Genomic DNA, 27,958 nt, shown 5'->3' on the forward strand with positions numbered 1-27,958 from the left:
CTAACTAACTAACTAACTAACTAACTAACTAACTAACTAACTAACTAACTAACTAACTAACTAACTTGACGATATGGGTAAAAAGTTAAAAATTAGTAATTTAATTACCATAATTAACTATAAATTTATTGTGGGACCTTTGTATTACATACAAAACTATTGATGACAATGCAATAATTCGTACAGCTGTTTTCTAATTACTCGTAATGCAAATAAGAGAAGATTTTTAAAGGGTAATTACTATGATAATATGATTGAAAAACAAACTGGAACTCGAACTATAACTAGTGCAAAGTTAAAAAAATTTGTTGAATTTTAAGCACTTTGCAGCGAAGGGCTTTTTAAAAATTTCTTTTAGTACCTCATAATACTAATTGTCTAATACAGTACAAACTCGATTTCCCCGATATGAATAATCACACAAAAAAAGTCACCCTTACCCTTTAACAGAGCACTGGAGTGATCTTAACAATTTTTTATTTAAAATAAAAGAATATAAAATCAAATTAAAATGATGCTACTGGAATATTGTTTTGACCTTTTTTCACAAATTGTTTAAATCAATTGAATTTAATATATTCACGATATTGAGTCTGCAGATCTAAAAATTTCATATTGCACAAATCGAGTGTCAGCACAATTAATGGATGTGTCTTTCAAGTTCATACTGTATTTTAATTTTACAAAATTTGTTTATTAATTTGCATTGTAAATAAAAATTAATTGAAAAATATACATTCTTTAATGTTGTTTTAAAAATTCAATAGGTAATCGTCATCTTCTTCCTTTTAATATATAACGAATTTTAGATGCTTTACAATAGAAGTTATAAAAAACAGAAAAATTTATATTAGTCAGTACTAATCTGAAATATGAAGTGTTATTAAGAAAATTGATTTTATATAGCAGATATATAGTCTCATTTATATAGTCTCATTTAAATTTATAATGCAGTTCTTTTTATAGACCCAATTATGTTCTACTAAACCATAATTTTTAACTTGAATCTTTGTTTCGTTTATTTAATTCGATTTAAGCTTGAATTGTCGATCTTTAAATGTACACATGTACATACATATATTTTCATTTAGTTAGACTTTAATAAAGCACGACTTAAGTATCATAACATAACTATAATTATGTTTTAATAGATTTCTGATACAACAGTCTATAACAGTCTCCTTAATCTCTATTCCATTTTACTTCCAACCCATTTAAGTTCCAATAGCAGATTTAATACAGTAAAAATGTTTTAATAACAATTCTAAAGTTTTGTTAAAAATTAACGCTCTCAATATTCTCTTCTGTGTATTTCATAATTAAAAACTTTATTAATTCTTTTTAATCATTAAATAATAATTAAATAAACATATACAAATACATACATATGTATGTATAATATAATGTCAAATCTTATCTTAAGTAAAATACAAAACTTTAGGGTACTGAAACAGATAGTAAAAATTGCAATGTCTGAGTATGTAGTTTGTATGTCACATATACTCGAAAAATTTTGAATGTAAATGTTACTATTATTGTATAAATAAATTTTTTAGATTTTATTAATCTATCATCCAGATTAAAGTCTAGTCTGTAATTGAGACTATAATGATGCCTCTAGTGTCTAGATTACACTTAGCCATAAGTCTAGCGGCTAGACTCTATCCTAGACTATAGTGTAGTATATATGTATATAGTTACGTTATATATTCCTGACTATAGACAAGTTCATATTTATATTCTATAGTCCAGAATATAGTCTATTCCATAGTCCAGACTATAGTCTATTCCATAGTCCAGACTATTCTATAGTCCAGACTATAGTCTATTCTATAGTCCCTACTATAGTCTATTCCATAGTCCAGACTATAGTCTATTCTATAGTCCAGACTATAGTCTATTCTATAGTCCTGACTATAGTCTATTCTATAGTCCAGATTGTAGTCTATTCTATAGTTCAGACTATTGTCTATTCTATAGTCCAGACTATAGTCTATTCTATAGTCCAGACTATAGTATATTCTACATTCCAGACTCTAGTATATTCTATAGTCCAGACTATATATAGTCTATTCTATAGTTAAAAGTATAGTCTATTCTATAGTCCAGACTAAAGTCTACTCTATAGTCCAGACTATAGTCTACTCTATAGTCCAGACTATAGACTACTCTATAGTCCAGACTATAGTCTACTCTATAGTCCAGACTATAGTCTACTCTATAGTCCAGACTATAGTCTACTTTATAGTCCAGACTATAGTCTACTCTATAGTCTAGACTATAGTCTACTCTATAGTCCAGACTATAGTCTACTCTATAGTCCAAACTATAGTCTAAGTATATTCTATAGTCCAGACTACAGAATATACTATAGAACAGACTATAGTCTATTCTATAGAACAGACTATAGTCTATTCCAGACTATAGTCTATTTTACAGTCCAGACTATTCTGTAGTCCTTACTATAGTCTATTCTATAGTCTATTCTATAGTCCAGACTGTACTCTATCCTATAGTCCAGACTATAGTCTATTTTGCAGTCCAGATTATATTCTTTTCAATTTGTTTATATTTGTAAACATTTAAGATAAGAATAATTACTGTAGAAATTTTATTGGGTGTATGTTTTTCTACAGATACATGAATATAAATAATTTTAATCAAATAAATATACCCCCAAACTAATTGTTAAACAAGTCTACTCATTCAGTTGTTAAAATGTGCTCTTAGCCATTGAAACGTTAAATTTTATTATTGTAGTTTAAAATAAACAAATTATTTTTAATTTGTGTAGTACATTTAATACATTTATTTCATTTATTAAATAATATTGGAATAATATTCAATTAAAAATGGTATTTTGGACTTTGGCAGTGGGTTTTATATTAATAATATGGTTGTTTAAATTAAATAAAACTTATAATATTTTGGCATTTTTGCACCAAGAATAAAAACCATAGATGGTAGTCCAGTGGAAAATATTGCACCCGCTCTGCCGGGTAGAACTATATTTGGTAATACTTTCGATGTGGCTGGTTATGATTATGGCAAGTTTTAAAAAACAAAAAAATCTAAGAAAAACTTTTAAATTTACCGGTTCGTTTTTTTATATATAGTGGCTACCTTTAAATATGCCCGTCGAAATGCTGAATTAATGAAGAAAAATTTCACTCAATATGTTCTCGGCAAAACTATTCTCAATGTTATCGATGCCGATTTATGGGAAATTATTGCTACCGATACAAAACTAATTAAAAAAGGTTTTGTCTATGACTTTTTAGAACCAGCTCTTGGTGAGGGTTTGCTTATTTCGACAGATCAAAAGTGGCATGCAAGACGTAAAATGTTAACTCCCGCATTTCATTTCAATATTTTGGGACAATTTGAGGAAATATTCAAGTAAGTATAATTAAATTATTTTAAACCTGTTGGCTGATTATTACTTTTTTAATGCAGAGAAGAAAGTCAAAAGTTTGTAAAGGAATTGGAAAATTTAGATACCGATGTGGTGTTATTGGATGAAGTTATACCAAAACTAACGTTAAATGTTGTATGTGGTAAGTGATGAAAATATTATAATCCATAGCCCAGGCTATAGTCTATTCTAAAATCTAGGCAATAGTCTACTCTAAAGTCCAGATTACTGTCTAATATAAAGTCTAGACTATAATTTCATATATAGTCCAGACTATAGTCAATAATCAATCTAATCCAGACCGCAGTCTCATCTATTGTCTAGACTATAGTCTAATATAATCCAGACTGTACTGTCATCTATTGTCCAGACTATAGTTTAATCTATGGTCTATAATCCAAACTATAGTCTAATCTATGTTACATATTATAGCTTAATCTATAGTATAGAATATAGACTAATCGATAGTCCAGATTATAGTTTACTATATGGTCCATTCTTTAGTATATTCTATTCTAATTTCGAGCTTACAGTTTAATCTACAGTCCAGACTATAGTTCAATCTACATTCCAGACTATAGTGATATCTATGGTGGAGACTGAAGTCTAATCTATCAATCTAATCCAGACTGTAGTCTTATCTATTGTCCAGACTATAGTCCATACTATAGGCCATAATCCAGATCTATCTAATCTATGTTACAGAATATAGTCGAATTTATAGTGCAGACTATAGTCTAATCCATGGTCCATTTTTTAGTCTATTACAAAGTTTAGATTACAGTATAATATATAGTCCAGATTATGGTATTATCTATAGTCCAAATTATAGTTTAATATATAGTTCATACTCTAAGCAAATCTATAGCCCAAATTACAGTCTGGTATATAACTATAGATTAGACTAAAGTCTAATCTACAGTCAAGATTATAGTACTAATCTGTACTCAAGACTATAGTCTTATCTATAGTCAAGACTATAGCAGCCAATAGGCTAATATATAATACAGGGAATAATCTGAAAGCCAGACTATGTAAAGTCCAAACTATAGTCTAGTCTATAGTCCAGATAATTAGCTAGTTTATAACTCAGACTTTAGTTATATCTATATTCTATACTACTGCCCAATCAATATTTCAGACCATAGTCTAGTATATAACTGTAATATTATCTAAACTAAACCAAAACCTTATTTACAGTCCAGAGTATAGATCGATCTATAGGCCAGCCAAGTAATACGACTATGGTTAATGCTCTAATATATAACAAACACTATAGCCCAAACTATATCAAGACTAGATGAATTAACCTCAAATTTTGAACAATATCTAATTTTCAGAAACTGCTCTGGGTGTTAAATTGGATCATTGTTTAAATGGCGATGAGTATCGAGAGAGTTTCAAAGTTTTCGAAGAATGTTTCAATAAACGTGTGAATACCCCTCATTTGTTAGTTGATTTCATATACAAACTGCTCGAGGAACATAAATATACACCAGCAATTAAAATCGTCCACGACTTCTCCAGTGACATAATTAAGAAGAGAAGACAACTATTCCAAGAAGAGTTAAATAAACAAGCCAAAGAGCAGTCCACAGAAAATGATGAATTTGAGTAAGAGTTATATAAATTACTAAGTTAATTTTTAATTAAATGTACATATATATTTAAAGTTTCAAGAAAAAACGCTACGCCATGTTGGATACACTTTTGAGAGCCGAAAAAGAAGGTCTTATCGATCACGCCGGTATTTGCGAAGAAGTTGATACATTTATGTTTGAGGGTTTCGATACCACTTCCATGGGTTTAACTTTTAGTCTTATGAATCTATCGCTATATCCGGAAATGCAAGAACGTTGTTATCAGGAAATCATGGACAATATTGATGATTTCGATAATTTGGATATATCGAAATTGAATAACCTTAAGTATATGGAATGTTTTTTGAAAGAAACTATGCGTTTATATCCCTCGGTACCGGTTATAATGCGTGAAGCTGTACAGGAAACTCAATTGCCAAATGGTCTAATATTACCAGCAAATACTTTTATTTCAATACATATCTTCGATATTCATCGTAATCCAAAGCATTTTGAAAATCCCAATACATTTGATCCGGATAGATTTACGCCAGAGAAATCGGCCGGTAGACATCCTTATGCATTTTCGCCATTTAGTGCTGGTCAAAGGAATTGTATTGGTAAGTAGTATGGAATTTATTTATCTATCAATAATCTAAAATAAACTTTTAAAACTACTTTCATTTTAGGTCAAAAATTCGCCATGCTAGAGATGAAAACACTATTGGTTCATGTTATCCACAAATTCAGATTGTTGCCTTTAGTTGATCCGGATAAATTTGAATTCAAAACTGGCATTATAATACGTACCAAGGATGAGGTTAAAGTTAAATTAGTTAAACGGCAATAAATGTAATACTTTTGTTTGTAATTTTGTTTATTTGTGTTATTGTTGTTATTCTTTGTAAATAAATGTACATTAATTTTATGTATTGCATCTAACCTACTTTTAAAACTTTTGAAAAAATATCCAAAATTGATAATTACAGTCATAAGCGGAACAGGAATCTCCAGATAGACCCAATTTTTCCGCTTGTATGAAAAATTTTGGGCTTCTGCTGATTTCGAATCGCTGGAAGTAGAAGGACTAAAGATTTTGTTAAATGAAGTTATGATCTAAATTATTGGAAATGTTTTGATTAAAATACCTGAAGAAGATATGTAATAATTCACCATAAACGTCAAAATGCCGCATAAATTGCAAAGCATTTGCCTCACAAATAGCTCGCAAAAGACATTCTTGACCCTTGTAGCCATAGCTGATAAATAAAATAAAATTAAAGAAATGTTATATAGATAGGTAGATAGATAGGTAGATAGATAGATAGAAGTAGATAGATAGATAGATAGATCGATAGATAGATAGATAGATAGACATAGCTAGCTCGATAGATAGATAGATAGATAGTCGCTCGCCTCGCATCGATCGCTAGCTCGCTCAGATAGATCATAGCTAGCTCAGCTATCGCTCGCTCGCTCGCTCGCTAGATCGACTAGCTCGCTCGCTACGCTCGCTCGCTCGCTCGCTCGCTTCGCTCTTCGCTCGCTCGCTCGCTCGCTCGCTCGCTCGCTCTCGCTCGCTCGCTCTCGCTCGCTCGCTCGCTCTCTCGCTCGCTCGCTCGCTCGCTCGCTCGCTCGCTCGCTCGCTCGCTCGCTCGCTCGCTCGCTCGCTCGCTAGCTCGCTCGCTCGCTCGCTCGCTCGCTCGCTGCCTCGCTCGCTCTCTCTCGCTCGCTCGCTCGCTCGCTCGCTCGCTCGCTCGCTCGCTCGCTCGCTCGCTCGCTCGCTCGCTCGCTCGCTCGCTCGCTCGCTCGCTCTCCCTCGCTCGCTCGCTCGCTCGCTCGCTCGCTCGCTCGCTCGCTCGCTCGCTCGCTCGCTCGCTCGCTCGCTCGCTCGCTCGCGCTCGCTCGCTCGCTCGCTCTCGCTCGCTCGCTCGCTCGCTCGCTCGCTCGCTCGCTCGCTCGCTCGCTCGCTCGCTCGCTCGCCTCGCTCGCTCGCTCGCTCGCTCGCTCGCTCGCTCTCGCTCGCTCGCTCGCTCGCTCGCTCGCTCGCTCGCTCGCTCGCTCGCTCGCTCGCTCGCTCGCTCGCTCGCTCGCTCGCTCGCTCGCTCCTCGCTCGCTCGCTCGCTCGCTCGCTCGCTCGCTCGCTCGCTCGCTCGCTCGCTCGCTCGCTCGCTCCTCGCTCGCTCGCTCGCTCGCTCGCTCGCTCGCTCGCTCGCTCGCTCGCTCGCTCGCTCGCTCGCTCGCTCGCTCGCTCGCTCGCTCGCTCGCTCGCTCGCTCGCTCGCTCGCTCGCTCGCTCTCGCTCGCTCGCTCGCTCGCTCGCTCGCTCGCTCGCTCGCTCGCTCGCTCGCTCGCTCGCTCGCTCGCTCGCTCGCTCGCTCGCTCGCTCGCTCGCTCGCTCGCTCGCTCGCTCGCTCGCTCGCTCGCTCGCTCGCTCGCTCGCTCGCTCGCTCGCTCGCTCGCTCGCTCGCTCGCTCGCTCGCTCGCTCGCTCGCTCGCTCGCTCGCTCCTCGCTCGCTCGCTCGCTCGCTCGCTCGCTCGCTCGCTCGCTCGCTCGCTCGCTCGCTCGCTCGCTCGCTCGCTCGCTCGCTCGCTAGCTCGCTCGCTCGCTCGCTCGCTCGCTCGCTCGCTCGCTCGCTCGCTCGCTCGCTCGCTCGCTCGCTCGCTCGCTCGCTCGCTCGCTCGCTCGCTCGCTCGCTCGCTCGCTCGCTCGCTCGCTCGCTCGCTCGCTCGCTCGCTCGCTCGCTCGCTCGCTCGCTCGCTCGCTGCTCGCTCGCTCGCTCGCTCGCTCGCTCGCTCGCTCGCTCGCTCGCTCGCTCGCTCGCTCGCTCGCTCGCTCGCTCGCTCGCTCGCTCGCTAGCTCGCTCCTCGCTCGCGCTCGCTCGCTCGCTCGCTCGCTCGCTCGCTCGCTCGCTCGCTCGCTCGCTCGCTCGCTCGCTCGCTCGCTCGCTCGCTCGCTCGCTCGCTCGCTCGCTCGCTCGCTCGCTCGCTCGCTCGCTCGCTCGCTCGCTCGCTCGCTCGCTCGCTCGCTCGCTCGCTCGCTCGCTCGCTCGCTCGCTCGCTCGCTCGCTCGCTCGCTCGCTCGCTCGCTCGCTCGCTCGCTCGCTCGCTCGCTCGCTCGCTCGCTCGCTCGCTCGCTCTCTCGCTCGCTCGCTCGCTCGCTCGCTCGCTCGCTCGCTCGCTCGCTCGCTCGCTCGCTCGCTGCTCGCTCGCTCGCTCGCTCGCTCGCTCGCTCGCTCGCTCGCTCGCTCGCTCGCTCGCTCTCTCTCGCTCGCTCGCGCTCGCTCGCTCGCTCGCTCGCTCGCTCTCGCTCGCTCGCTCGCTCGCTCGCTCCTCGCTCGCTCGCTCGCTCCTCGCTCGCTCGCTCGCTCGCTCGCTCGCTCCTCGCTCGCTCGCTCGCTCGCTCGCTCGCTCGCTCGCTCGCTCTCGCTCGCTCGCTCGCTCGCTCTCTCGCTCGCTCGCTCGCTCGCTCGCTCTCTCGCTCGCTCGCTCGCTCGCTCGCTCGCTCGCTCGCTCGCTCGCTCGCTCGCTCGCTCGCTGCTCGCTCGCTCGCTCGCTCGCTCGCTCGCTCGCTCGCTCGCTCGCTCGCTCGCTCGCTCGCTCGCTCGCTCGCTCGCTCTCGCTCGCTCGCTCGCTCGCTCGCTCGCTCGCTCCTCGCTCGCTCGCTCGCTCGCTCGCTCGCTCGCTCGCTCGCTCGCTCGCTCGCTCGCTCGCTCGCTCGCTCGCTCGCTCGCTCGCTCTCTCGCTCGCTCGCTCGCTCGCTCGCTCGCTCGCCGCTCGCTCGCTCGCTCGCTCGCTCGCTCGCTCGCTCGCTCGCTCGCTCGCTCGCTCTCGCTCGCTCGCTCGCTCGCTCGCTCGCTCGCTCGCTGCTCGCTCGCTCTCTCTCGCTCGCTCGCTCGCTCGCTCGCTCGCTCGCTCGCTCGCTCGCTCGCTCTCTCGCTCGCTCGCTCGCTCGCTCGCTCGCTCGCTCGCTCGCTCGCTGCTCGCTCGCTCGCTCGCTCGCTCGCTCGCTCCTCGCTCGCTGATCGCTCGATAGATAGATAGATAGATAGATAGATAGATAGATAGATAGATAGATAGATAGATAGATAGATAGATAGTTCATGCTATCAAACATAATACTCACCCATTTAAACGATGTATTATAATATCGTAAATATCCCAACGTAATTTTGATTTTTTCACTTCCCTTTTAAAGGATCTTGCATTAACAAAATTCGGATCTTGATTTATCTTCACATTATTATAAAGTTTATCATTTTTATATTCGGGAAAATAAGGATTTTCACGAAATACGGTCTCATTATAGGGCAACCAAAATTCAGCCTTTAAAACATAACCAATGGTAAGGGATTCATAGGTTAAATCGACTGGTATACCAATGCCACCAATGAACTTAAAAGGATTAGAATTAATAACAGTTTGTAAAGTAATATTTTCCAATATAACAAACCTGATGTCTGGTTGGTGCCTGGCGAGGAAATATTAGAAATCTTTTATTTCTCAATAATTTTGAGGCGCAAATTACTTTGTAATTTAAAATACAAAAGAAAACTATTGTTATTGTTTCAGCAACTATTGTTGTTTTCATGTTAAAGGTTTGCAACTAACTGAAAAGTAACTTCAAATGTTAAAATAAAAGAAATAATTACCACAATAGCTTGGGAAGTCATTGCTAAGTAATTAACATATTGTTAAAAAATATCACAAGTTTTTTTTAGCTATGAACTCAAATTGGCTGTTCTTAAACTTTCTTAGCATGAAATTATGAACAAAAAAAAAACAATCTTAACCAGATATGAAGGGCCTAATGGGAACGTACCCAGCAAAAATTTTCACATTTGTATGTGAAAACAGAAAATTTTCAAAAATGTTTACAGGTTTGAATCGATGTTCATGGGGTTAAAATAACAAATAATAAGCGCCTTGTAAGGGTTAAGCATTTGGTAAACGTATGTTTTTTTTGTACTTTTCTCATTATTTAAAACAAAATCCTCAATTGTCTCATTTCCCATGGATAAAAAGCACAATTCTTGTAACCAGATCCATGGCACCGGCACAAGTAAAATAGACAAATTCAATTCCAAATCAATGTGTTTAAGTTTAAGCAAAAGCGTGAAGTTTCAAAATAATGTGGAAATTTTCAAATTTAACGATTCTTGGAAGTTGCAAATACAAAAATGCCACCTTAAATCCGAAGAAGATCAAGTGAGAACAAATCAATAAATTCTTTATTTAATAACTCATTGACTCTTTTTAACCAAACTAGGCCAAAAGACGCTTGAAACAAAGGAATTACTAAGATGTTGACAAACCCCAAAGAAACAAACAACAAATTTATTTATGTTTTTTTTTTATTTTTTGTTATTTTAATGATATTTTTAGTGGTTTATTATGTTTGAATAGAAATTACAAGGGTATTTCCTTAAGAGGATGATATTGCTTAATTAAAAAAATTAAAAAAGAACACAAAATCTAAACAAAAGTTTTAAAAGCTCACAACTTAACCAAAAAAAAAAAAAAAATACATACGAAAATAAAATAGAGATTGCAATGTAAAAAATAATGTAATAAATAAACACATATTATAAATGAGAATACTAACGGAAAAATACTATCCTTGGCTTTATGAACAAAGGAAATTTATGTAAAAATAAAGGAAATACAAGTTGTACTTAAAATATTGTAAATGTGTACTTTTACAAAGCTGCCATGGAATTTGTATATAAAAAAAAAAGAACTCACTCAAACACATAGGCGTTCTTAAAACTTACGTATTTTAACTTAAAATAAGTGTACAAAAGACCAAAATTAAAAAATTAAAAAAAAATAATGTTTTAAATTAAAAATGAATATCATTTCATAATTTACTTTATGCTGGTTTCGTGTTAATATACTAATTATTATCGCCTTTGTGAAATTCCTCCAAACATAACTTACAACTCCAAGAACCCTCGGGTGGTGTAACCAAAGGTGGCGATAAACAATACATGTGATAACCACGATCACAATCGTCGCAGAACAACAATTGATCATCATTATCGGAAGTACCACAAATGGAGCAATATTTGCATTCAATACACTGCCAACGATAACGTTTAACCGATATTATCATATTCGGAGTAAACTGCAAACATGAAGGATGACCAGAACGGCCACAGTCAGAGCATGATACCAATATTTCGGGTAAATTGGTTTTCTTATTCTCGCGCTGATCGCCCAAACAGAAATCGCAATAGGGTGATGGCTGTGCAACTTCACGATCATTGGAACGAACTTTTGTCTTGGCACCAGTCTTTTGGGGGCTAGCAGTACTTGCTGCCGGCGGTGCCGCTGAAGTGCTGGCAGTAACCGTTGTTGTAGCTATGGCAGCAGCAGCTGCTACAACGGCTGCTGCAGCAGCTGCGGCCGCTGGTGGTGCGGCCACGGCACCAGACGAATTACTATCGGTTGGTAAGCCCATGGAGGCGTCTGTTGCATGACTCGATGAAGAATTGTCAATTTGTGGTGGTATTGAAGTGGATGTTGTGGCCGTTGCAATGGGGGGATTGTTGCTTGATGGTAATGTCAAACCGGGTTGAGACGAATCATCGGTATTTGTTATAGGTGAGGCCGAATTGGAATGGTTTATGCTGGTTGCAGCAGCACTAGCAGCCGCAGCAACAGCAGCGGCAGCTGCAACCGCCGCAGCACTTGTACTTCCTGCAGCTGAACTAGAACCAGCACCTCCACCGCGACGACGACGTGTAGGTTCACCAGTACCATCACCATCAGCATTAGAACCACCACGACGACGAGTGCCTAGAATGCAAGTGTAAATAATTTTATTTGTATAATAAATTATTTGTTTCATAACTTACCGCCACCTTTACGTCCCCTTTTCGGAGTACCATCAACAGATGTGTTGCCTTTACGCCAACGTGTACCACCGCCGCCACGTTTACGTTTTCCTCTTGTACTGTACGATTCATCGAAATCATTGTCGGACTCAAAATCATCTTCAAAGTCGTCTACATGATGGTGATAGGACATTTCCATATCCTCATGAAACCATCCATCCTTTTCGGCATTGGCATGAGAATCTTTGCTATCATTATCGCCAGAGGCACTCATCGAATTGCCATCGGCAGTTAAAGCTAAAAAAGTTATAGAAATGTTATTATCAGGGAAAACAAGAATATGTTGTAAAAAAAATTGGAATTTGAATTTTTGCCTAAATAAAAAAACTACATACTTTTTATTACTTTTTCAAAAAATACTTTTTTCTAAAGGTAACATTTCTACTACTATTTTAAAAAAATTTCTCAAAATACATAATAAACTGGTTTTTCATTATCAACAGCTAAAATTTAATAAAAATACAAAAAAGGACTTTTTTCATAAAAGTACCTTTTCTACTACTTTTTTCAAAAATTTTGCTAATGACATTTTAAGTCATTTTTTCAATATCAGCAGCCCAATCTAAGTTAATATTTACAAAAGTACTTAATTCTTGAAAGTACCATTTCTACTACTTTTTTATAAAATTCTCAAAATTGCACAATAAACAAGTTTTGACATACCCACAGCTGAAAATTTATAAAAATTTTCCAATATCAGGAACTAAAACTACATTTAATTATATAAATAGTAGTATTTTCTTAAAAATACTATTTCTACTACCATTTTTAAAAATGTTTCAAAATACATACATAATAAACTAGTTTTTCTTTATACTCAGCTGAAAATTAATAAAAATTCAAAAAACGACTTTTCGATAAAAGTACCTTTTTTACTACTTTTTCCAAAAAATATTGCAATCGACATTTCAAGTAGTTTTTCAATATCGGCCCAAACTAAGTAGAAATATATAAGTACTTTTTTTCTAAAGGTGCCATTTCCCCTACTTTTTTATAAAAAGTCTTAAAATTGCAAAATAAGCTAGTTTTTAGTGTCTATAGCTGAAAATTAATAAAAATGCAAAAAAGTACATTTTTTATAAAAGTACCTTTTCTACTACTTTTCCTAAAAAATATTGTAAATGATATTTCGAGTAGTTTTGCAAAATAAGCTAGTTTTTAGTGTCTATAGCTGAAAATTAATAAAAATGCAAAAAAGTACATTTTTTATAAAAGTACCTTTTCTACTACTTTTCCTAAAAAATATTGTAAATGATATTTCGAGTAGTTTTTCAATATCAGCAGCCCAAAATAAGTTAAAATGTATAAAAGTACTTTATTCTTGAAAGTACCATTTCTAATACTTTTTTATAAAAAGTGGCAAAATTACAAAATTAACTAGTTTTACATTTTCCATAGCTGAAAATTTATTTCCTTAAGTACCTTCTATACTACTTTTTTTAAAAAATATATTGAAAATATTTCAATATCCGCAACAAACATGCATTAATAAAGCGTCAAACGAAAAAACTATGGAAAAGTTTGAACAAACAAAACCTCAGAATCTCAAATCCTTTTAAAATGTGTTAATAATTTAACCAGATATCCATACGAATACCAAGAAAAACATACAATTGTAAATTTCTGGTCTCCTTGAATGTTATTCTAAAAAAAGTCCCTGAAAGACCAATCAAATAAGAATGATAATAAAGGAGCAGTGACCTGAATAAGTACTTACTACAACTTATTATAAGTTCTTGTTATAATGTTTACATTTCTTAAGTAAACATTGAAAGAAAATACTAAAAGTAAAAACAAACTTATCATACAAAGAAAAACATCTGTAAAATATACATTTGTATGTGGGGAAATGTTACATGGCAAATTAAAAGATACAGAATTTTTATTATAACAACAACAGCAGCAGCAACAAAATTATAAATCATGTAGGAAAAAACAATAGTAAGAATATAAATCACAACAACAAAAGTAAAAATATAAAATTGCACAAGACAACTAACCAACCAACCCACCAAACCATCCACTACAGTACACTACACACATGCACATAAGCGCACACAATCTTACCCACCCACCAAGGGGTTGCTCTTACAAATTATATAAAACAAATGCAAAACAGTCCACCCAAACCAGGGTAAAAATGAACTTTAAGAAAATTATATAGAAAACCAGATCCAGGGTAGTTAATGAACCAAATAAGTAGAAACAAAAAATTAAGCTTCTTCTTTGGTATCGATTTTACTTTTGCCAGAAATCGAGAAACTCTTACCTGCATTTTCATTGTGATCACGTCCTGAGGTTCCAGCTCCCGTCGAGGCTGTGTAGTGATGATGATGATGGTTATTAGACTCCCGATACTGATAGTGGCGATAGCTGTGATGGTGATTGAGTAAATATTGTCTTTTCGGTTTACGCCAGCGATTCGAGGGATATGTATAGATCTGTCCCTCGCGAAAACCAGGCATACGCTGTTTTTGCTTAACAAACAGGGCGCAGTGGGTCTGTGCAACGCCTGTCTGCGGATCTAAAAAGGGCATACGCAAACGACGTTCTATACACAGACGAGTATTGTAGTTTTCACTATTTTCCAATATTTCCTTGTAGGCGGAATCATTTAGAAAATTTTGTATTTTCTCGAAATTATTAATATTAACAACTTCAATTTCCGGAGCCGACATGTTGGCTGCTGATGTTTCCACAAAATTTTAAGGCTTCCCTTAAAGCCAACAATGCTCAATGTAGAAAAAAACAAGTCTTTGTTGTATATGTATTTTAAAGCACTTTAAAACTTAAATGAATTTCTTCGGTTACATCAAAAATGCTTATATATTTATTTGTTCCATTACTTTTTAAGTTTTTATTAATACTTTATAGATTTTCTTTTAAATATTTATGAGTTTTTATAGAGATTTTTCAACAAATATACGTTTGATTTGCATTTTTTGCAGACAAACAAGTTTTTTTCTCGATTCTCTTTTACGCTTAAAGTCCAGCGCCGACAAATATTAACAACGGCGGAGGCGGACACTAAAAATGTCGTCGGCGGCTTAAAATCGAATGTATGCTTGGTTTTCAGCTAAGTTTTTAAGTTTTCAATTATTTTAAATAAAAACGAAATCCGAAAGTGGGATTTTGAAAACAAATATTTTAAATTTCGGGATATTAAAAAGTAGCATACATAAATTCTTGATTTAATACAACTTAGGGTCTCATTTTATAAAACGAAACGACAAACGTTCAAAAAAATTTGTATGGAAAAAATTCAAATTTTCAAAAATTTCCCAGTATTCTTCATACAAATTGTTTACGTTAACGAAAGTTTCGTTTTATAAAATGAGGGGGTTAATATAAAAACAAATTAGAACGCTATATTTGGGTATACTGATCCGGAAAAAATTTCGCAAAATAAATCGCATATGTTTAAAACTTGTAATGAGTGTATATACAGTTTGACCAATTAGGGGCAGACCCAAGAAAAATGTCATTGAATGTTTTGTACATATCCCGATATCATTATTAATTCATGACTCATTTACTATTAAATGGTATTCGAACTTTTGAGTTAAGGGAATTGTGGACCCTATTCGTCTAGAGTTTTATCCCGATATCATTATAAACTGATGAGAAGAAATTACAAATTATGGGGCATATAGGGAAAAAAGTCAGTTTATCAAATATTGTATTTTTTATTTTCAAAATTAATTTTTAATTTAATCGATAATAGAATCGATAAAAATAATATTTGAACATATCAACTTTTCCAACCCTGTTGCTTACACTAAAAATGCAACTGTGTGTTTGTGGAATCTATTATCATTTATTAGAAAAAAATTGTGATTTGTTGTTTTTGGGCGTGGAGCTGCTTAAAAATATTTTAATAAATTTCATTCGAAAACTAGACAAAACAATTGGAAATAAACACAAACATTATGGGAGCCAGTAATCGTAATACACGAATAGCAGTTGGAATATCAGGATTTGCATTTTTGCTATTTGTAATAGCATTTGCAACACCCTATTGGTTAGTCACAGACGGACGTCTACAAAATCCTCGTTTCACAAATTTGGGCTTATGGGAAGTGTGCTTTAATGGCTTCCAAGATATACACAGATTCTACGATACACTCTTCACGGGCTGTATGTGGGTATTCGAAGAGGAATACTATATTATACATGACTTTCTGTTGCCTGGCTTTTATATAGCCGTACAAGTGTTTGCTACCCTGTGTTTTGTTATGTGTTTAATCGCCCTACCATTAACGTTGTCTTTCCTGCGTACGTCCCGTGATGATGATCGTTATGTATTCTTGCTGTTGACCATAGGTTCTTGTCAAGTGTTGGCTTCTTTGTTTGGTTTCTTAGCAGTGGTAATATTCGGTGCCAAGGGTGATTCGCGTGATTGGATGCCTCATTGGCAAAATAATGACATGGGCTGGTCATTTGCTTTGGCTGTAGTTGGTGCCGTCTTCCTGTTACCCGGTGGAGTTTTATATATGATTGAAGCTAGACGTGAACGTTATAAGCGTCTTAATGAGATCAGTAACCGTGAGGCTATAAGTGAATACGGTGGCGATGTTGACTACTATCAGCATGCTGCTCAACAAGAACTGCAACGTCAACAGCAGCAACAACCACCACCACAGATTGTCCAATCTTATCAAGCGCCTGAAACTAGCAGACCAAGACGTCCCCAACCGGGTCATCGTACACCCACAGCTCCTCCAACGGTGGCTATTATTGGCGGTGGCATCCAAACTGATATATAGATGCAGCGTACGTAAGTAAAACGTATTTTTGTCGAAACATATCCGTCCAAAACGCATCACACATTTGCTGCTAAAAGGTCATAATTCAAAATCTAAAGATTTTTTCCATAATTTTTAAATTATCCAACAAATAATCTTAAAATCAAAAAACTTATGAATCTCTTTCTATAATGTTCTTAAAAATGATTGGAAAATTACTATAAATCAAACTTGGTTTATGACCCTTTAGTAGTCAATGAGCGACTTGTATTTGTAGTCTTGTTTTTAATTTTGTCCACTATTTGTCATAGCTATTAAGTATTTGTATAGTCTAACTCGAAATTTTGTTATCCGAATATTTTTGAGGCCTTAAACAAAAAGTACTGTATTTTACTGGTATTGCCTTTTATATACATACATTTATATTTTACTAAAACATGTCCAATATTTTATATAGCATGCTATATTTTTCTCTACAATTAAACCACATTCCAATTTTTACTAGCTGATGTAAGTTTAAAATTGTCATGTATTTTACGAATCAATAAAGTATTTTTTACAAATTTTTATGAAAAACATTTACAGAGATCTTGTTTGTTTTTTATTAATAACATTTATAAAAAAATTATCTCAAATATTAGTTTTTTTATTTAAGAAACTTCTAATTCATAGAGTTTTAGTTTAGTTTTTCTTAAAAATAGTTTAATCTTTTTGACCCTCAACAATAATTAAGTTTTAATTCCGTTCAAACATATTTTGTACATTATTTTTTTATTAAATCTATTTATACATTTTAAATATATGCTAAATCCATTTTTGTGCTCAATAATAATAATAAAAAACTTAAACTAAATTACTAACAATTTAAACACATACGCCCAAGTTTTAATAAACGTAACTTTACAAGTCTTTAAAAAGTTTCTTTTAATGTGTTTTGCTAGTATGTATTTGTTTTTAATAAATATCCAGACTAGAGTCTTTGTTTCTTTCATAACAATGAAAAATTTGATATTACAACCTAAAAAACATCTTAAAATTTATGTTTAGCACCCAAAACTTATATAACTCATGACACATGACCATTCATTGTAGTGGACGGTAGGTCAGAGGATGAGGATTTGTTTATATCTTTTAACCATTTCTTTGGCGCATCCGTCTCATTGGCACTAGATTCGATTATAACGAATAATTCCCGATCATTGGCTTGTAATTGTTGTCTCAAATACACAAATAATTGTTGTTCTGTTCCTATACATTCGGGCACATGCAGCTTAGAATCTAAATTATAGTACTTTCCCTCTATGGCACGCACTGCTATCCAATGTCTTTTGTGCAAAGGTAGTGTTATAAAGCCGAATTTGTAATCCGAAGGTACATTTAAAATAAAACCCACAATAACGCTCAAGTCAATGCATTCGGGATCCCTTAAAGAAACAATTATATAAGTTATTTTTAAAAATGTATCAAACATGTAGGTATGTATGAGTCAATAAACTGGTCCATAGATTAGTTAACAGACTAGTCTATAGATTTATCAATAGATTAGTTCATAGATTTATCAAAAGGCTTAACCATAGACTAATCCAAGGAATAGTCAAAAGAGTAGTAACCTATGGATTAGCCCATACTCAATAGGATAGGGTCATAGACCAATCAATAAACAAGTCAATCGTCTAGTCCATGTAATACTGAAAAGAATAGTTCATAGACTATACGAAATATTAGTCAATCAACAAACTAGAAAATAGATCTTCCCAGCTGTACAACCTCCTTGTACTTACTTGCGTTTGTCAAACCAGGCTGCCTCACAGTTGCGTAGTTGCAACGCCTGCATTATAACATTGATGTCATAGTTACCCAGACCCAGCATCGAACGGTGAGGATTTAACCATACATTAGGATTTAGATTCGTGCAAATCTGGTCCAATTGCTCTTTGGTAAATGCCTGACGAGCTAAGTGAAAAACAAAAACATGAAATTCTTTAATTTCAAAACTATATGACTAAAATACAATAAAAATCACGTACATTGAAATAAATTGTTTAATGTATGCAGAGCGCAAAGCTGACGTGTTTGTCTCTCATGATAAACTTTTGGATTTGTGGAGGGCATTTTGCGAAATACCTTTATTTTTAACTTATTTGGCTTTTAACACAACTTAATTAATTTAGCAAACTATAAAAACAATTTTTAGTCCAATACGATTTCTATTTTTTTAATATATTTTTTTTGACAACAACAAAACAAGTGTAAAAAAGTGCATCAAATTTTTTCGCTCAACTTCAGAGATCTACGTCGTCAAAAATTAACGGCTGTAGCCGTTGACACTATAAATTTCGACGGCGACTTAAATTTATGTCTTCAACTGTGTGTTTTAAATTTTGAACAATATTGAATGAAAACGGTATCCGTTTTAATTTTGAAAGAAAATATTTTGAAAATGTGAATTATATTTTTATATTCATATCGGTCTTTAAGACAAGTTAGAAAGCTTTATTATAAAATTTCTCTTGATATTAGATAGATGGTTAGGTTAGATCAGAATTTCTTCTTACATCATGATTTCCAGATTTTTTGGAAATGTTTGAGACGTCGTAACATCGCGAAGAAACCTTTGTTTTTAAAATTAGTTAACTTATAACTTCTGGTAAATGTATGGTTCTTTCCAAGTTCCAAGGTTAAAATATCTACAAGAAAAATGTGATATAATGGAGATTAAACCTTTATTTTAAAGTTCACATATTAAAGAGATTCGGATGAAACATCAAATTATATAAATAAAGATATTTCCGCGCTATTACGTCTCAAAAATGGCTAAAGCAGGTGTTTTTCAATTTTAAGGATACGATATATCAAAAGTTTTGGCAAACATGTCTGACAGAATTATTCAAAATTAGGCTCTTGCAGATATCTGGGATCTTCTTAAAACTGATTTAAACATTCATACGGACATGGCTATGTCGATTACGCTATTTATAAGAACTCTGAATACATGGTATACATATAACGCCTCATAATAAAAACATTTATTTTTATTTTTTCTTCATATTTATTGGGGGAGCGAAGCACTTTGGTTACATCTATTATGCGATTAACTTATAATATAATATACATATGTGTGTGTATAGTCCAGAAAAAATACTTAATATAAAATTCGGCAATTTTTTTAAATAATTTTCCTGGACTTGTTTCGTAAAATTATTAAAGTTAAAGTACAAATTTAAATAATATAATAAATATAATCATATTTTAAAAATTAACATTCCTGCATTATCTTGATTCACACTTTTTCATAATTAACAACCAAATGTAAGAAATTGTCTGGATAACTTAAGTGTTCGGACATCCATTGAAGATGAGTTTCTTCGTGAATGTTAATGCCATGAGTACGAATGCCAATTGCTTTTCGGTTAGATGTAGATAATTCATTCAATAAATCTCTGACTGTTTTCTTTGTTCCACTTTCCATTAATGGTGATATAAGTTTCTGCATGTAGTTAGTGTCCTCGCTATAAAATCGCACTGGAACATGTCTAAATGTGTCCAAATCCCCGCTGGGTTCCATTAGTCTTCTATTCACTGCCCAAAATTGATCAAACTTATCGTTAACAATGCCAATCCATAACTGGTTATGTTCCTTCTTTTGCATCGATGATATCACTTGACCTCTATGTTTAAGAACATCTGCTTCCTTTAAACATGACATAAAGTATGACTCTAATAAATCTTTTGAATCAAATTTGACCAAAACATCTTCGGGAAATTTTGAAAAATGTATGGTTAAACACCATGGTTGGCTATCGTTATCAGTTTGCAAATCATGTAGAATTCCTATTGGATAATGAAGTTTTAAAGGTATTCCATTATAATCAAACCAAACAACTCCATCCTGCTGGTCGGCAGCTATAAAACGACTGAAATATTTCTTAACTTTGTCTGTAACAAGTGGTAAATAGCTTAAACGAGAAACCATTAAATAAAAATTTTCCGGCTGAAGTCCAACAATTTCCTCAGGATCAGCTTGAAATGATAGTGCTATTTGTCCTTCCCAAATCATACGCAAAACTTCGCGATCATAGGCCATTTTTAATCTTTTTTATGTGTCCTATAAGAAAAGAAATTAATTTGGACACAAATCCCAACGTAGATGTTTTAATATTAATTTATAAAATATTGTTTTGCTAATACTTGTCTTGTTTTTTACGCTTGTTTTTTTATCAACAAAACATCTAATTTGACAATTGTGTATTTCACACAGGGATGGAAAGTTCAGCACTGTAGAACTTTTTGTTATCGAAAAATACTAATACCATTTTTTCATTTCTTTTTAACTTAAAAACTTTGTCTAAAGGCCCAAATAGACTACACAAGCGGCTTGACAAACATACCAATATTTTACGTTTGTGCAAGCCTGTTGTGTAGTATATGAGGATGTTTCGTGTTTGTACAAATGCTTGTTGTTTGTTTGTACAAAAATTAAAAAATTTTGATTTTTACACAAACATATTGAATTTTTGTCAAACCATTTGTATTGTTTATATTCAATAATAAAAAATTTTTCAAAAAATTTACATTTCTAAGAAAAATTGACATCTGTATCTTTGAAAGTCCACAAAAACGTGAAAAATCGGTGTTTGCACGAGCAATGTTTGTGTAATGTGTGTGCGAATGAAAAAAGTATGTTTGATAAGCCGCTTGTGTAGTCTATTTGGGCCTTAATAGACTCAAAAGATGCGTCTATAGTCTACTTTATCATCTAAAGTCTAGTATATATATTAGTCTATAGGCTAGTATATAGTCTAGTGCATAGTATAGTCTATGGTATAATCAATAGTTTATTCTATAGTTCAGTCTATGGCATAGGCTTGTGTACAGCATAGTCTATAATCTAGTTTATATTTTAGTCTATAGTGCAGCCTAGAGTCTAACCTATAGTATAGTAAATTACTTTGTTTATATTCTAATCAAGTCTGGTCTATAGTGTAGTCTAAAATCTATTATATAGATTCTTCCATAGTTTAAAGTCTAGTATATATACATATTAGTCTATAGGCTAGTATAAAGTCTAGTGCATAGTACAGTCAATTGTTTATTCTATTGTTTAGTCTATGGTATAGGCTTGTTTATAACATGGACTATAATCATGATAATATTTTAGTCTCTAGGCTGCACTAGAGTCTAACCTACGGTCTAGTATATAACTTTCTTTATATTCTAATCAAGTCTGGTCTATAGTATAGTCTATAACCTACTCCACAATATCGGTTAGTCTTTTCTAAAATTTTAAGAATTACTATTTAATTTTGGGTTGGAATAATTTTTGAGAGTTTTTTTTTCAAAATTTCCATTCCTGTTTCAAATACCCTTTTGCTAACAACTAGGGTTCTATAAAGTCGAAAAGTCGAAGTCGACTATTTTGTTCCAAAAAAGTCGATAACTCGACTATCGTCTATGAAAAAAGTCGAAAAGTCGACTTTGTAAATAAAAGTCGAAAAGTCGGAAAGTCGAAAAGTCGAAAAGTCGAAAAAAGTCGAAAAGTCGGAAAAAGTCGGAAAAAGTCGAAAAGTCGGAAAAAGTCGAAAAAATCGAAAAGTCGAAAATAGTCGAAAATTTTAAAAAAGTGGAAAAGAGGTCAAAAACTCTAAAATAGTCGCAAAAACTCGAAAAAAGTAAAAAAAATAGTCGAAAAAGGTCGAAAAAAAGTCGAAATAAGTCGAAAATTGTCAAAAAGTCGTAAAAAATCGAAAAGTCGGAAAAAGTCGAAAAGTCGAAAAAAGTCGGAAAAAGTCGAAAAAAGTCGAAAAGTCGAAAAAAGTCGAAAAGTCGAAAAAAGTCGGAAAAAGTCGAAAAGTCGAAAAAAGTCGGAAAAAGTCGGAAAAAGTCGGAAAAAGTCGAAAAAAGTCGGAAAAAGTCGAAAAGTCGGAAAAAGTCGAAAGGTCGAAAAGTCGACAATTTATAAAAAACTAAAAGTCAAAAAGTCTGAAAGTCGACTTTTAAATAAATGAAAAAGGTCGAAAAGTCGAAAAATCGACTTTTCATAAAATGGAAAAAGTCGAAAGGTCGAAAAGTCGACTTTTAACTAAATGCAAAAAGTCGAAAAGTCGACTTTTCGTTTCAACTATAGAACCCTACTAACAACGTACAGATGTTGTGATTACAACTCCGCAACTAATTGTTCAAATTTTCTGTCAAACTGTCAAACTTCATAGAGAAAAAAAGGTGTTTAAAAACTTAAACTGTCAAACTTTATATATAAAAAATAAAATATTTACCAGATGTTCTAATATCTTCACCTTATGTAGATTAGATTTGTGAACAATAAATTACTTAAACAGTGTTGGTAAGTGTAAACATAAAGAGAACCCACACATTAACAGGGTTGCATTTAATATTTCTCATAAATATTTTAAATATTTTTATTAATTTTTTTAAATTTTATATATTATTTAAATAATTTTACATATTACACTAAAATTTTAAAAACTTAATAATTCTAAAATTGTTTTTTTTAATAAAAATATTTACTTTTTAATTTTTTTTTTATTTTTTCCACAACATACGATCCACCACCAACTTCAGGCATATTTCTTAGTAAGAGAACAACTGTCACATGATTTTCACCTGACTGACATTTTTCTTCGCGAATTTCTTCAATAAGTTAAACGACGAAAAAAATAATAAGGATTTTCCCTTTGGAAAATTATAGAAATTCAAACGAAATTTGTTGGTCTAATTAAAAAAACAACATCAAAATGAAAATCTGTGGTCCCAAACTATCCCTCTGTGGCTTGATTATCTCCGTTTGGGGTATTATTCAATTGGTAAGAAAAGAAGATATACAAAAATAAAGAAAACGACGAAACAGAAAAAAAAAACTGGTGACTGGTAAAATACGAAACAATGGCGTATATGAGAATTTCTCTATGCATAATAAAAATGATAAAAGGGGTGGAGACGACCCTTAAATTAAGCTAAAAAGTGCATTTTATGGTGTTTTCACAATCATAAACTTTATGAAATATTTTGAATTGGTATTTAATTTTTTCTATTTTTAGGTTTTGATGGGTTTGTTCTTTTACATTCACAGCGTAGCCTTGATTGAAGATTTGCCCATTGAGGAAGAATATCACAGCTTGGAGGCTTTCTATACAGATGCCAATGCTGCTTATAATCAGGTATGTACGAAGTGATGAAGTCATAATTTATTAAGAAATTTTAAATAAATTAAATTTGCCTTGAATATTTAGAGCTCATACATGTTGATATAGTGACCTTGAAATGCGTTTCTATATGGTTTTGTTATCGTTGGTTGGGCTTTATCTGTAGTCAGCTAGTGTTTTGAACTATTCTTAAGTTTTATCTTATTTAGGAAGTTCTTTGTTAAATCCTACAGTGACGGAATGTAAATCATGTGAATTTTTGTTAAAATATCGGGTCATTTATTGAAAGGAAATAGATATTTTTGATACAGTGAAGCAGTAGACATATCCTACTCTAGTAAATCTACATCATGACAGACTAGTCAATAAACTCGTCAGTAGATCAGTGGGCTAGTCAGTAGACTAGTCCGTACACTAGTCAATAGACAAGTCCGCGAACTAGTTCATCTACTAGTCAATAAACTGTAATATTAGTAAAGTATTTTAAGGGCGATTAAAACACGATTTCCATTTAACAAAAAGTTTTGAAATATTTTATTAACTTTATTTCTTTTCTTTCAGAATGCCTACAATTGTTGGATTGCTGCTTGTATTTATGTCTTGACTCTGTTGCTCTCTGCCCAACAGTTCTATGTCAACAGTAGAGTAACTGCCAACTAAATATCATAAATACAAAACAATAAAATAATCGTCAAATGCACATCCTTTTTCTACCATGCCAACCTGCAGTGTTTGAAGGAAAATCAATTTACACAAATCGAACATCATCATGAACAGTTTTAATTTATAGTCGTCGTTTTTTTAATAAAAAAAAACTCTGCTCAGGTTGGGAAAAAGTTCAAAAAGCATGTAGACGTTTTTAGTTGCAATCACCTCTTCTCCAACAAACCTAAGCAGCAACATCTTGAAACCACCATAAGATAATAAAAGAAAACAATGACGATCATCATTATTAGTTAGTTTTAATAACAACAACATCTTATTAAATTTCTTTAAATTCAATAAAAAACATGTGTATTTTTATTAACATCTTTAATTTGGTAAATTGTTAACATGTTTTTGAAAATTGTTTAATGTTTTTCTTTTTGTGCATGTGATTTTCTTTTTTTATTTCTATTCTATTCAAGAAATTGAATAAAAACCAATTCTACATTCCTTAAGATCGTCATTGCTTAGCGTCCTAATAATCATTATTGTCAGAGTTTTCAAAGTATTTTTTTTCTCTTTAAGTTAATTTGTTTTAATTTTTCATTTTTTTTTGTTTAATTAATTTTAGTAATTGTTGTTTAAAAAAGAAAACATTAAAAAAACTTTAAAATGACCTAAAAAAATATACAAAAACTCATCTTTTCTGTTTAAAATTATTTAAAATCAAGTGTTATTATAAAAATATTTGAAAATAAACTAATAAATTCAAAATTTAATATTAATTCTTAAAACAAAAAGCTATTGTAAAATTTTTTCTTAAAAAATAAAACAAATGTGTATTTATCTTGTTTTCGAATATGTATTTGTACTTGTGTGTGTGTGTTTTACAAAAATTTTACAATACCATTTTGCCTTAAATTTTAAAGACTTTTTGTTAAATTTTGTATTTATTTGTTTAATTTTTTCCCAACTGTTAAGAACAAAACGTCGTTTTCATCCCTTTTTTTTGCAGAAAGATAAATGTTTATGTATATTATTTTAAGCGTTAAATAGTAAAAAATTTAATTGTATAATTACTGGTGTATATTCAATAACATGAAATAACTTTAATAAAAACTATATATATTATATATACATACAAACAAATAACAACAACAACAAAAAATTATTATTTTTAATTAAAAATAGAGAAAGAAAGCTTCCTCCCAGTCTATTCTATAGTATTTTCAATAATCTATAGTCTAGTCTTGTCTAAAGTGTAGTCAAAAGTCTAGTCCATAGTCTAATCTATGGTCTAGTCTATAGTCTAGTCTATAGTCTAGTCTATAGTCTAGTCTATAGTATAGTCTATAGTCTAGTCTATAGTCTAGTCTATAGTCTAGTCTATAGTCTAGTCTATAGTCTAGTCTATAGTCTAGTATACAGTCTAGTCTATAGTCTAGTCTATAGTCTAGTCTATATTCTAGTCTATAGTCTAGTCTATAGTCTAGTCTATAGTCTAGTCTATAGTCTAGTCTATAGTCTAGTCTATAGTCTAGTCTATAGTCTAGTCTATAGTCTAGTCTATAGTCTAGTCTATAGTCTAGTCTATAGTCTAGTCTATAGTCTAGTCTAGTCTATAGTCTAGTCTATAGTCTAGTCTATACTCTAGTCTATAGTCTAGTCTATAGTCTAGTCTATAGTCTAGTCTATAGTCTAGTCTATAGTCTAGTCTATAGTCTAGTCTATAGTCTAGTCTATAGTCTAGTCTATAGTCTAGTCTATAGTCTAGTCTATAGTCTAGTCTATAGTCTAGTCTATAGTCTAGTCTATAGTCTAGTCTATAGTCTAGTCTATAGTCTAGTCTATAGTCTAGTCTATAGTCTAGTCTATAGTCTAGTCTATAGTCTAGTCTATAGTCTAGTCTATAGTCTAGTCTATAGTCTAGTCTATAGTCTAGTCTATAGTCTAGTCTATAGTCTAGTCTATAGTCTAGTCTATAGTCTAGTCTATAGTCTAGTCTATAGTCTAGTCTATAGTCTAGTCTATAGTCTAGTCTATAGTCTAGTCTATAGTCTAGTCTATAGTCTAGTCTATAGTCTAGTCTATAGTCTAGTCTATAGTCTAGTCTATAGTCTAGTCTATAGTCTAGTCTATAGTCTAGTCTATAGTCTAGTCAATAGTCTAGTCTATAGTCTAGTCTAGTCTATAGTCTAGTCTATAGTCTAGTCTATAGTCTAGTCTATAGTCTAGTCTATAGTCTAGTCTATAGTCCAGACTATAGTCTAGTCTATAGTCCAGACTATAGTCTAGTGTAGTCAAAAGTCTAGTCCATAGTCTAGTCTATAGTCTAGTCTATAGTCTAGTCTATAGTCTAGTCTATAGTCTAGTATTTAGTCTAGTCTATAGTCTAGTCGATAGTCTAGTCTATAGTCTAGTATTTAGTCCAGGCTATAGTCTACACTGTATTCTATTCTATAGTGCAGACTATAGTCTATAGTCCAGACTAAAGTCTATAGCCCAGACTATAGTCTAGTCTGTATAAAGTTTGACTGTAGTCTAGACTATATTTTAGTCTGTAGTCCAGGCTATAGTCTAGTCTGTAGTCCAGACTATAGACTAGGCTATAGTTTACTCTATAGTACAGACTGTAGTCTGGACTAAAGTATATACAGTCTTTTGTACAGACTGTAGTCCCAGTCTAGTCTATAGTATTTTCAATAGTCTATAGTCTAGTCTTGTCTAAAGTCTAGTCTAAAGTCTAGTCTAAAGTCTAGCCTAAAGTCTAGTCTAAAATCTAGTCCATAATCTAGTCTACAGTCTAGTCTGTAATCTATAGTCTAGTCTATGGTCTAGTCTATAGTCTAGTCTATAGTCTAGTCTATAGTCTAGTCTATGGTCTAGTCTATGGTCTAGACTATAGTCTATAGTTCAGACTAAAGTCTATAGCCCAGACTATAGTCTAGTCTGTATAAAGTTTGACTGTAGTCTAGACTATATTTTAGTCTGTAGTCCAGGCTATAGTCTAGTCTGTAGACCAGACTATAGACTAGACTATAGTCTACTCTATAGTACAGACTGTAGTCTGGACTATAGTCTACACAGTCTATAGTACAGACTGTAGTCTGGACTATAGTCTAGTATAAACCAGGCTATAGACTAGACTAATCCAGACTATAATACAGTTTACAGTCTAGTTTATAGCATAGTTTATAGACTAGTCTCTAGCGCGGACTATAGTCTAGTCTATAGTACAGATTATAGTCTAGTTTATAGTACAGAATAGACTCTAGACCTATAGTCCAGACTATAGTCTTGTCTAAAGTACAAACTATAGTCTAGTCTATAGTCCAGACTTTAGTCTAGTCTATAGTCCAGACTTTAGTCTAGTCTATAGTCCAGACTGTTGTCTAGTCTATATTTCAGACTATATAGTCTAGTTCATAGAACAGACTATAGTCTAGTCCATAGTAAGGATTATAGTCCAGTCTAGAGTCCAGGCTATATTCTAGTCCATAGTACAGACTATACAA

At 34.5% G+C, this 27,958-nt stretch overlaps 7 protein-coding genes across 7 annotated transcripts; 3 read left to right on the forward strand and 4 right to left on the reverse strand.

The window, feature by feature from the left end:
- The first annotated feature begins 2,718 nt into the window (after positions 1-2,718).
- Positions 2,719-5,942, forward strand: LOC119604520 (cytochrome P450 4p1-like). The gene is given in 7 exon segments (XM_037957198.1): positions 2,719-2,931; positions 2,934-3,047; positions 3,117-3,399; positions 3,457-3,557; positions 4,756-5,029; positions 5,089-5,615; positions 5,685-5,942. Coding segments are annotated over 7 exon segments (1,539 nt in total). The 5' UTR covers positions 2,719-2,852; the 3' UTR covers positions 5,846-5,942.
- LOC119604515 lies at positions 5,934-9,587 on the reverse strand. The gene is given in 6 exon segments (XM_037957195.1): positions 5,934-5,977; positions 5,980-6,031; positions 6,034-6,082; positions 6,144-6,254; positions 9,121-9,389; positions 9,448-9,587. Coding segments are annotated over 6 exon segments (663 nt in total). The 5' UTR covers positions 9,586-9,587.
- A 760-nt stretch (positions 9,588-10,347) lies between these two features.
- LOC119604534 (zinc finger protein DPF3) lies at positions 10,348-14,900 on the reverse strand. Its single transcript, XM_037957212.1, has 3 exons — positions 14,163-14,900; positions 11,855-12,130; positions 10,348-11,795 (listed from the first exon to the last, which is right to left on the reverse strand). The coding sequence occupies exons 1-3, from the start codon at positions 14,569-14,571 to the stop codon at positions 10,891-10,893; spliced, it is 1,590 nt and encodes a 529-aa protein (XP_037813140.1). The 5' UTR covers positions 14,572-14,900; the 3' UTR covers positions 10,348-10,890.
- Positions 14,901-15,718: 818 nt separating this feature from the next.
- LOC119604525 lies at positions 15,719-17,216 on the forward strand. Its single transcript, XM_037957202.1, has one exon. It carries the CDS (start codon positions 15,823-15,825, stop codon positions 16,657-16,659), a length of 837 nt encoding a protein of 278 aa, XP_037813130.1. The 5' UTR covers positions 15,719-15,822; the 3' UTR covers positions 16,660-17,216.
- A 174-nt stretch (positions 17,217-17,390) lies between these two features.
- Positions 17,391-18,940, reverse strand: LOC119604526 (josephin-like protein). The gene is made up of 3 exons (XM_037957204.1): positions 18,666-18,940; positions 18,420-18,591; positions 17,391-18,062 (listed from the first exon to the last, which is right to left on the reverse strand). Exons 1-3 carry the CDS (start codon positions 18,748-18,750, stop codon positions 17,705-17,707), a joined length of 615 nt encoding a protein of 204 aa, XP_037813132.1. The 5' UTR covers positions 18,751-18,940; the 3' UTR covers positions 17,391-17,704.
- Positions 18,941-19,667: 727 nt separating this feature from the next.
- Positions 19,668-20,861, reverse strand: LOC119604536 (autophagy protein 5). Its single transcript, XM_037957214.1, has 2 exons — positions 20,826-20,861; positions 19,668-20,742 (listed from the first exon to the last, which is right to left on the reverse strand). Exon 2 carries the CDS (start codon positions 20,720-20,722, stop codon positions 19,919-19,921), a length of 804 nt encoding a protein of 267 aa, XP_037813142.1. The 5' UTR covers positions 20,723-20,742; positions 20,826-20,861; the 3' UTR covers positions 19,668-19,918.
- A 2,326-nt stretch (positions 20,862-23,187) lies between these two features.
- LOC119604533 (ribonuclease kappa) lies at positions 23,188-25,576 on the forward strand. The gene is made up of 3 exons (XM_037957211.1): positions 23,188-23,459; positions 23,694-23,813; positions 24,360-25,576. The coding sequence occupies exons 1-3, from the start codon at positions 23,391-23,393 to the stop codon at positions 24,456-24,458; spliced, it is 288 nt and encodes a 95-aa protein (XP_037813139.1). The 5' UTR covers positions 23,188-23,390; the 3' UTR covers positions 24,459-25,576.
- Positions 25,577-27,958: the final 2,382 nt, after the last annotated feature.

The sequence above is a fragment of the Lucilia sericata genome, unplaced genomic scaffold, assembly GCF_015586225.1.
Source record: "Lucilia sericata isolate MDLA Ls3-8-SP2 unplaced genomic scaffold, ASM1558622v1 Contig000401F_arrow, whole genome shotgun sequence".
Lineage (NCBI taxonomy): Eukaryota > Metazoa > Arthropoda > Insecta > Diptera > Calliphoridae > Lucilia > Lucilia sericata.

Excerpts from the sequence above, each read along its gene's own strand:
- LOC119604525 (XM_037957202.1), top strand. The coding sequence starts at position 15,823 with ATGGGAGCCAGTAATCGTAATACACGAATAGCAGTTGGAATATCAGGA.
- LOC119604533 (XM_037957211.1), top strand. The coding sequence starts at position 23,391 with ATGAAAATCTGTGGTCCCAAACTATCCCTCTGTGGCTTGATTATCTCC. Across the intron at positions 23,460-23,693 it reads TTTGGGGTATTATTCAATTG|GTTTTGATGGGTTTGTTCTT; the intron begins GTAAGAAAAGAA and ends TTCTATTTTTAG. Across the intron at positions 23,814-24,359 it reads CCAATGCTGCTTATAATCAG|AATGCCTACAATTGTTGGAT; the intron begins GTATGTACGAAG and ends CTTTTCTTTCAG.
- LOC119604536 (XM_037957214.1), bottom strand. The coding sequence starts at position 20,722 with ATGGCCTATGATCGCGAAGTTTTGCGTATGATTTGGGAAGGACAAATA.
- LOC119604534 (XM_037957212.1), bottom strand. The coding sequence starts at position 14,571 with ATGTCGGCTCCGGAAATTGAAGTTGTTAATATTAATAATTTCGAGAAA. Across the intron at positions 12,131-14,162 it reads TGATCACAATGAAAATGCAG|CTTTAACTGCCGATGGCAAT; the intron begins GTAAGAGTTTCT and ends TAACTTTTTTAG. Across the intron at positions 11,796-11,854 it reads AAGGGGACGTAAAGGTGGCG|GCACTCGTCGTCGTGGTGGT; the intron begins GTAAGTTATGAA and ends CTTGCATTCTAG.
- LOC119604526 (XM_037957204.1), bottom strand. The coding sequence starts at position 18,750 with ATGCCCTCCACAAATCCAAAAGTTTATCATGAGAGACAAACACGTCAG. Across the intron at positions 18,592-18,665 it reads ATTAAACAATTTATTTCAAT|CTCGTCAGGCATTTACCAAA; the intron begins GTACGTGATTTT and ends TTTTTCACTTAG. Across the intron at positions 18,063-18,419 it reads GCCTGGTTTGACAAACGCAA|GGATCCCGAATGCATTGACT; the intron begins GTAAGTACAAGG and ends TGTTTCTTTAAG.